The 8,169-nt window shown below is 58.9% G+C and overlaps 2 protein-coding genes and 1 long non-coding RNA gene across 5 annotated transcripts in view; 2 read left to right on the top strand and 1 right to left on the bottom strand.

Moving 5' to 3' along the window:
* The first annotated feature begins 1,093 nt into the window (after positions 1 to 1,093).
* Positions 1,094 to 5,357, top strand: AQP10 (aquaporin 10). 2 transcript variants are annotated; one of them, XM_025858948.2, is made up of 6 exons: positions 1,094 to 1,667; positions 2,214 to 2,340; positions 3,018 to 3,155; positions 3,253 to 3,371; positions 3,572 to 3,789; positions 4,247 to 5,357. In XM_025858948.2, the coding sequence occupies exons 1-6, from the start codon at positions 1,563 to 1,565 to the stop codon at positions 4,434 to 4,436; spliced, it is 897 nt and encodes a 298-aa protein (XP_025714733.1). In that variant the 5' UTR covers positions 1,094 to 1,562; the 3' UTR covers positions 4,437 to 5,357. The 2 variants fall into 2 exon arrangements, with proteins under 2 accessions (XP_025714733.1, XP_073744693.1); XM_073888592.1 differs by lacking the exon at positions 3,018 to 3,155.
* Positions 1,213 to 4,163, bottom strand: LOC141371741 (uncharacterized). Its single transcript, XR_012376938.1, has 3 exons — positions 4,006 to 4,163; positions 2,522 to 2,663; positions 1,213 to 1,288 (listed from the first exon to the last, which is right to left on the bottom strand). It is a non-coding gene; the product is annotated as an uncharacterized lncRNA (long non-coding RNA).
* A 255-nt stretch (positions 5,358 to 5,612) lies between the features above and the next one.
* The window catches only part of ATP8B2 (ATPase phospholipid transporting 8B2), a 19,960-nt gene continuing 17,403 nt past the window's right edge, over positions 5,613 to 8,169 (top strand). The window contains exons 1-2 of one of the 2 annotated variants that reach the window (XM_025858771.2): positions 5,613 to 5,763; positions 7,888 to 7,955. In XM_025858771.2, coding sequence (XP_025714556.1) covers positions 7,925 to 7,955 — 31 coding nt within the window. In that variant the 5' untranslated portion in view covers positions 5,613 to 5,763; positions 7,888 to 7,924. Of the gene's footprint in view, positions 5,764 to 7,887; positions 7,956 to 8,169 lie in introns of those variants that run through there. The other variant, XM_025858768.2, reaches the window with a different exon arrangement.

Below are 8,169 nucleotides of genomic sequence, written 5' to 3'. Positions count from 1 at the left end.
TGGCAACCAGCTCTGCAGAACGTAGTGACCATTTCCCTCGGCCTCTCCAGTGCTCGACATACTGCACTAATGCATATCCTTTCAACCAGTAACTGCTTCCAGCTGACCACTGCCGACAATTTTAGTCATTGCGTCACTTCAAGCTAGAGACTATCCATATTCTGCCTTCTACCATGACGGAGTTCTTGCCAACCAGCCCCTGAATGATCGCCCAAATTCCATTCTAGAGTTTGCGGAACCACTCCTGACACCAACCGTCTTAGAATGGGTTCCCTGGGGAAACACTGAGATGAAAAGAGACATGAACAAGGTTTCTTGGGGGTGCTAGCACTCTCGGGGTACACATGTAAGAAAGTGAGGAAGGCAGGATTAGGCTAAAGAGGTGACTGACCCAAGGAAGTTACAAGAGAAGACTTTGAAGCTGGAGTGACCCTTCAGGGTTGTTCTACGTTGAGGCAAAGAGGCCAGGTCTTTGTATCCCTGCATCGACCAGTCATCGACATGGGCCGCATAAGGGGGCATGTCACCTTGGGTGAGGCTGTCTCAGGCCATGAAAGGTATTACTGTGAGGGAAGCAGCTATGTGCTATCAGCATCTGATATTCCTACCAGCTGGGAAATGGTGCGTTGGCCCCAAAGTGGGTACCCACTAAACCTAGTAAAGAACTTCTGCTACAGAAGTACCCAGGATTGTGCTAGAGCCCATGGGTCAACATGGCCCAGGTCTCAAGAACCTCATAAACTCTATACAGCATTTTAATTTGTAGATTTCCACTTACCGGAAGAACATACACCATAGGAGAACAGGCACTGTATTTTGCTCCCCCCTGCTTCCCCGGGGTCTAGAACTTGACTCATAGTGGACTGAACCTAATTGGAGGCTTGCGATAAGAAGTAAGAAGTGGCTATGTGTGTGCAGAATCAGGGTGGCAAGCACCCAGAGAAGGGGAGGTGGGGCTCAGCGTGGGCGTGAAGCCTCATCTGGAGCCAAGGCAGGCGACACAGAGCTAGAGCACTTTCTAACCGAGGTGAGACGCTGCATGAGGGCCGTGCAAGCATTTGATGAGTGGGTTTTATTTTAAGCGTCCAAATGGTTGGGGGAAATGCTTCACATCCCACATGAGGCATTGTGCAATAGAAGGTGGAGAGTCAGACTTAGCCCTTAAGCAGCCGTGTGGCCAAGGGGAGTCCTGAGGCTCTCAAGACCCTCATGAGCAGAGTGGGAGCAGTAGCGCTGCCTTTCGAGGTGGTCGTGGCCAAGAGCACTGAGGCAGGATACTCCCTCCGACCTGTAGGCACAGGAGGAGGTTACCCCTGCGAGGAGCGGGGATGACAAAGGAGACAGAGTCCGGGCAAACTCCAGGCTCTGGTCATGCACAGAGCTTGCCTTTGGACCTTCTCCCATTATCTCTACCTCCCTAGCCTGCACACGTGTGCAGATAAAGCTGTCCAGGAGCTGAGCTAATTGGTTTTAAAGTCTTCCTGATCGTTTCCCCTGTCAGGCGGTCGCTGGGTGCCCATCCAGACGGAGGGAGCCGCAGCCCGAGACAGGGTGTCCTCAGCATGGCCCATCGTCAGCCCCTGGCCAAAGTCAAGGGCCGGCTCCGGATCCGCAACCACCTGGCCCGACAGTGCCTGGCAGAGTTTCTGGGTGTGTTCGTGCTCCTGGTAAGCCCACTGATGGGGGAATGAAAGAGCCGAGGTGGGCAAAAGTTTTCGGCTCCTCCTGGTGTCTTGCTTCTTTCAGCCACACCCATCACTTCTCTCCGTCTCCTTGTCCCTTCCATTCCTGGCCTATCCCTGATTTTTTTTTTTTTAAAGATTTTATTTATTTATTTGAGAGCGAGAACGAGAGACAGAGAGCACGAGCGGGAAGAGGGTCAGAGGGAGAAGCAGGCTCCCCGCCGAGCAGGGAGCCCAATGCGGGACTCGATCCCGGGACTCCAGGACCACGACCTGAGCCGGAGGCAGCCGCCCCACCGACTGGGCCCCCCAGGCGCCCCCATCCCTGATTTTTATCGCCATCCCTGGCCATCCCTCCTCCCCCTTCCCTTTCTTCACTTGTCCTCCGTCTCCCCGTTCCTGCCCGCTGTCCCTCCCTTGCCGACCCTCCTGTTCCTTCAGCTCCTTTGGCTGCACCTCTGCCTTTCCAGCCCCCCTGCCCTGTTCCCTGCTGGTTCCTGGCTCCTGTTCCTCATCTTCCCTCCCCCCCAGTTCCTCACCCAGGGGGCTGTGGCCCAGGCTGTCACCAGCGGAGAAAACAAAGGCAACTTCTTCACCATGTTTCTGGCTGGCTCTCTGGCGGTTATGGTAGCCATCTACGTGAGTGGTAACGTCTCAGGTGAGGAGGGTGGGGTCCTCACCTGAATGTGCACGTACACGTGAGTGCGGGTATATGGCAGAAGGCAGATCCTTTGGTGACTCAGGGACATTATCTCCTTGAGCTTGACTAGCGCCCTGGACTGAGATATGCCCTTGACCTGGTCCAGCCCCTTCCCTTTGTGTGTCTCTCGTCCACTTACCTAGACAGAGACCCACGGCAAGGCGTTAGGGTAAGTGCTGTCTTCTCACGTCCCCCTCCGGAAGCCCTCCGGGGTCGTCTTGCGCAGCACCTCACCTTCTTGTTCCCCAGACACGTGCTGTGTCAGTGTGCCTGGCTGGAGCCTGGAGACATGAACACTGTTGTAGAAAGACCAGGCAGACCCTGGGCTTTACTGTGTGACCTCGACAGTTGCATGACCTCCCTGAGCCTCAGCTTGCTGACGCATGATGGGAAAAGTGACATCTGCCTTAAGAGTTGCAAGCATCAGGGGTGCCTGGTGGCTCAATCAGAAGAGTCACAAGAGTGTGCCACTCTTGACCTCAGGGCTGTGAGTTTGAGCCCCATGTTGGGAGAAGAGACTACTTAAATAAATAAGATTAAATTAAAAAGTTGTGAGGGGCAACAACAGCATTACCTGGTGAGCACCTGGCAGTGACACTTAAGGGATGGCGGTTTTCTTTTCTGGATCCTTGAAGGGGCCCACCTGAATCCAGCCTTCTCCCTGACAATGTGCCTCCTGGGGCGTTTCCCCTGGTTCAAGCTTCCCATTTACTGCTCGGTGCAGCTTCTCTCTGCCTTCTGTGCCTCTGGAGCCACCTACGCTGTCTACTACGGTAACATGGCTGGGAGCATCTGCATGTGGCCAGGAGTGCCTTGCAGTGGTTTTGCATGAACAAAGATGGAAATCCCGCGTGTCCCTCTTCCCTGCAGACGCCCTACAGAATTATACAGGTGGCAACCTGACAGTGACTGGCCCCAGGGAGACAGCTTCCATCTTTGCGACCTACCCTGCCCCGTATCTGTCCCTGAACAATGGCTTCCTGGATCAGGTAAGTGCGAGGGGAGACCTGTGAAAGCCCCGGTCTTTGCTCTTGTCCCCTGGGGTTCCCTGGGGTGTGGGGTTGGGTCTACCTCCGCACCACCCCCGCCTCAGGTGCCTGTGTTGGACAAAATCAGATGCTTGGGTGAGGAAGGGCAGATGGATCATCTGGCAGCTTATGGGGACCCCTCTGCCTCTTTCAACTCCAAGGTTCTGGGCACAGGGATCCTGATTGTGGGCACCTTGGCCATCGTGGACACACGGAACAAGGGAGTGCCTGCAGGTCTGGAACCTGTGGCTGTGGGGTTGCTGATCCTAGCCATCGGGCTATCCCTGGGTGTCAACTGTGGGTACCCACTCAACCCTGCCCGCGACCTGGGCCCACGGCTTTTCACCTACGTGGCTGGCTGGGGCCCTGAAGTCTTCAGGTAGGAGACTCCAGCCTCCTCTGCTGGGGCAGCCCCTTCACTCTCCTCCCTCTGAGTCTGGGTCCCCAGCTCTCTCTGCTTCCACGGTTCTTAGCCCCTTGGAACAGTGTCCCTCATCCACATCCTGTTTCTCCCTTTCTCTCTTGCCCCTTCTCCTCTCCCTCCACCCCTTCCACTGAAACTGTAGGGACGGTGTTCTTGGGAATGTCGTATTACCTCCTTGGGCATCACCCCTCAGCAAAACGGGTATATTCAGATAACTCCCTAAGGCAAGAGGCTGGACCAAGGCTCTCCTGGAGGCTCCTCTCTAAGTGCTGTGCTTTGTGGCCAAGACGCCCTCTCTCCCTGGCGTCCATCTCCCCAGGAACTGCTCTCAGGAGCACTCGTGCCTGCCCGCGGTGCTCCACGGGGGGTCTAGGGGAGTCAGCCCTGAGATCCTCGCGTCTTTCTCTTGCAGCGCCGGTAATGGCTGGTGGTGGGTGCCTGTGGTGGCCCCTCTGGTGGGGGCTACGCTTGGCACCGCCACCTACCAGCTGCTGGTGGCTCTCCACCACCCGGAGGAGTCAGAGCCAGCTCAGGATCTGGAGTTTGCCCTACATAAAGCCTCCGTCTTGGAAACGCCTGCCTCAGTTCGGCTGCCGCAGTAAAGGTGCTCCCACGACAGCCCTCACCTCCCTTGTGGACGCTGGAGAGGGTCAGAGATCCAGGGCTGGTGACAAGACGTCCTCTCTCTTGACGAATACACCAGCTTCGCGGTTCGCTATCGGGGCATCGTTTCCTCCTAAACTGGGGAGGTTGCCTGGACGCGGCCCTCCGAGCCAGGTCCCTCCTGCGCTCCAGCCCTCCTCTCCTCCTCCCCTGTTCCCCTCCTCCCGCTTTGGGCCCTGATGGCTCCTGCGGACGTAGTGCCTCAAAGTAGCCACCAGAGGGCGCGCCCGGGAGCGGCGCGGGAGGGCCGGGGCAGCCCCCGCGAGGGGGGCTTCCTGCGGAGCCCGGTCCCCCTGCCCGGCTCCCAGCCCCACAACCTCGGTGCGGCCGCCCTTCCCTCGCGGGGCGGCTCTCCAGATGGCGAGGGTGCGAGCCGGGCCTGCCTAGTGGCCGGGAGCGCAAACCGGGAAACTGAGGCACGACCCAGTGCCCAGACGCTCCAGCCGTCCGTCCCGGAGTGGGGTGAGGTGCGCCGCGGGGCAAGGTTCTGGCTCCGGGGCCGCGGGGGGGGGGGGGGGACGGGGGCGCGGGAGGCGGGGCTTGCTCTCACGCCGCTCCCGGGTCTGCGCTCCAGGGCCCCTTTCCAGCGAATAAAGGCGGAGGAACTTGCGACTCGATCCCGGGGTCGTGGGTTCGATCCCCAGGTTGGGCTTGGCGGTTACTTAAATAAACTTGGAAAAAAAAACGTCTGGGGGCGCCTGGGTGGCTCAGATGGTTAAGCGTCTGCCTTTGGCTCAGGTCATGATCCCGGGGTCCTGGGATCGAGTCCTGCATCGGGCTCCCTGCTCCTTGGGAGCCTGCTTCTCTCTCTCTCTCTCTCCCCCCCCACCGTCTCTCATGAATAAATAAATAAAATCTTAAAAAAATGTATTTAAAACAAAAAACAACGTCTGGGCTCGCTACTCTCCTGGCTGACTTGGCTTTTTGGCTGCGGAAAGGATGTGCAGCGGGTGGGTGTGGGGGGGGCCTCGGAAGGGTTAAGACCCCGCCCCCCCCGCCCCGCACAAAGATGGCGGCTCCCGCCTCCCCTCCCCCTCCCTCCCCCTCCCCAAAACCCCCTCCCGCCCCCCGCCTCTGCCACCGCCTCCGTCACTTCCGCCCCGCCGCGGCCGAAACTGACACAAAGTAGCGGGCCGAGCCCCGGGCGAGCGGAGCTGCAGCTGGGGGCGAGAGCCCGCGGGGAGCCCAGCCGAGCGCCCCCCGCCGCAGCCCCCGGCATGGGCAGGACGGGGCGGCCGGGGCGGGCGCCGGGCGCCGCGCGCTGAGGTGAGGCGGGGGTGGCGCGCGTGCTCGCAGAGACCAGGGTGCGGGTTCCTGAGGATGGGGGTCCAGAGGCTGTCCGCGCCGCGGGAGGATGGGGTGCTGAAGGAGGGGGCGTGGAGCACCGAGGAGGGAGAAGCCGCCCCGAGAGTTGTGGGGTGAGGGCAGTGACCCTGGTCCGAGGGTTTTGGGCGCCTGGAGAAGGGAGTTCGGGGCTGATAGGCTTTTTCTCTTAAGGCGGAGGTTTCTGTGCGTGAGCAAAAGCAGGGGCGCGAGGAGGGGTAGTAGCTCTGGGGATTCAGAGTTGGGGAGTGAGTCCTGGCATCTGTCCTTGGCGATGTAAGGTGGCCAGGGGTGCCGGTGGTAGGTGAGCTGGGGGTCTAGGGGTCCATTGCCTTCTGTTCCCCTGACCTGCCCACAAATATCCCTGCCAACCTTCTCTGAAAGAAGGGGTCCGTCTTCCCGGGTTTGGTCTGGAAGGGAGCTGGGGCCGGTCCGAGAGGAGGAGCCGTTTTCCTACATGGAGCATTGCCTTCTACCCAGAGCTGGCTATTTTTATCCCAAATGTGGCTGCAGAGGGGGCTGGGGCAGGGTGATGGGCAGGGCCACGTGGCCGGTGTGCCTGATGGTTCAGAAAACCCAAGCTGTGTGAGACTGGGGGGAGAAGTGAGAGGGGCTCCCTGTTTCCCCGTCTCCCACTCTTGTTTCCTCCCTACTAGGGCCCCCCAGAGGGGATGAGGTCTGGGACCAAATCAGCTTTCATCCTCCACAGGGTCTTAGAGTTAAGACAACTTTCCTGCTCCGTGTCCAGACTCCTGACTCCTAAAAGTGTGTGTGGTTCCTTCATTAATTCTTTGAAAGCATTCAAACCCAGATCTTGAGGCTGATGGTTTCTTGACTGCCTCCCTTTAGGAGGGTGGGGCTGGCTGTGGAACTGGGGATGCCCACCCTTCCATCCTCTCCTTTAACCTCTTCCTCCACACCCCACCCTGTCATGACTCATACTCTAGACTGGGTGGAGACCCTGGCCAGGGCCACGGGAGGAGGGCTTGGCATCTCTAACACGGTGGATGAGGTTTTTCCTCCTGAGCCAGCCAGGCACCCTTGGCGATCAGTGTTGGGGAGGGTCGGCGAGGGAAAGGACTTCTGGCTTTGTGCCTGATCTGGGGTTCAGAAAGGGAGTCTGAGTTAGTGAAGGGGTGACTCGTGCGGGTGACGGGCTGTGGCCAGAGTCTGTAATCATAGAGCTCGAGCAGACAGGCAGTCAGTATCTTTTTGGGCCGACAGGCTGGCAGGCTGTGCCGAGGAGGCCCGAGTCAGGGGCACCGATGAGGGGGAAGGCTTTCCACCCAGACAGAGAAAGAGGAGGTGTGACAAGAGGACCTGGGACCTGGCTGGCAATAGGGATGAGGCAGGCCTTCTGGCTTTTTTGGTGAAACGGACGCGGGAAGATGGAAGGAAAGCAAAGGCCTGTCTGATTGATGCTCCCTGAGCCTACGTCTGTTGCCACCCTAACTGGGCTGGGCTTGTGGAGGGTGGGTGGGAGAGAGGGCCACTCCCCAGCATGGTGGGCATGGCCCCTCAGCTGACCCAGACTGAGAGGAAGTGGTTTGGGGACTGTGTTCAGGAAATGCAGGCCATGCCTCTAGTGTGAGCTCCAGCAGGAGGTGAGAATGGAAGGCCCAGTAGTGGGGGTTGGGGGGACTATAAGCATTTTGGGAAGGGTGGAGCCTGGCCCACTTTGTTTCCTGAGGTTCTGCCAGGTGTTTCCTGGCTCAGGTTCCCTCACCCCCACGCTTTGGTGGAAACTCTGCTTTCCAGTAAACACAGGCACCACTCATTGCCACCAGGAGGGCACATGGGGGCATCCATTGCCCCTGGGACGGGTTCCCTGAGAGCTGTACCCCTCCTGCCTGGCCACTTCTGTCTTCTTCCTGTAGGTCTCAGCTTCTGTAAACTGCTAGTCCTGACACACACACACACACACACACCCATCCGAGGCTGAGGCATAGGGGGGAGGCCGTGGGGAAAGTCAGACCTGGGGAAGAGAACCTTCAGGAAGAGTCTGAAGAGGGGGATGAAGGGTTACCCTTGGCTTTCTGACCTCACGCGTATGTCACCTTCCTGCAGGGTCTCCCATGGGATTGCTGGCACCTTGCTGGGTGAGATGGCACTGTGTGCAAAAAAGCGCCCCCCAGGTAAGACGGGGGCGGCAGGGGGATTGGAATCCCTGGGATCATCAAGATTTTGGGTGTTACTACGGCTCAGGGAGCAAAGGGAGGAGGGACACTGGCAGTGAGTCTGGAGGAGGGTCATCACAACCCCTGCCCATCCTGGGAGGAGCCTAGGAAAGCGAATTCTTCCCCTGGATGCCTGAGCTGGGCTCTCCTCCCCGGGGTACTGAGTACCTGC

This window comes from Callorhinus ursinus, unplaced genomic scaffold (assembly GCF_003265705.2).
Source record: "Callorhinus ursinus isolate GAN/ISIS: 27379988/994484 unplaced genomic scaffold, GSC_fseal_2.0 scaffold92, whole genome shotgun sequence".
Classification (NCBI taxonomy): Eukaryota; Metazoa; Chordata; class Mammalia; order Carnivora; family Otariidae; genus Callorhinus; species Callorhinus ursinus.
Note: the sequence above shows the minus strand (reverse complement) of the source record. Positions and strands in the feature narration are given on the sequence as shown.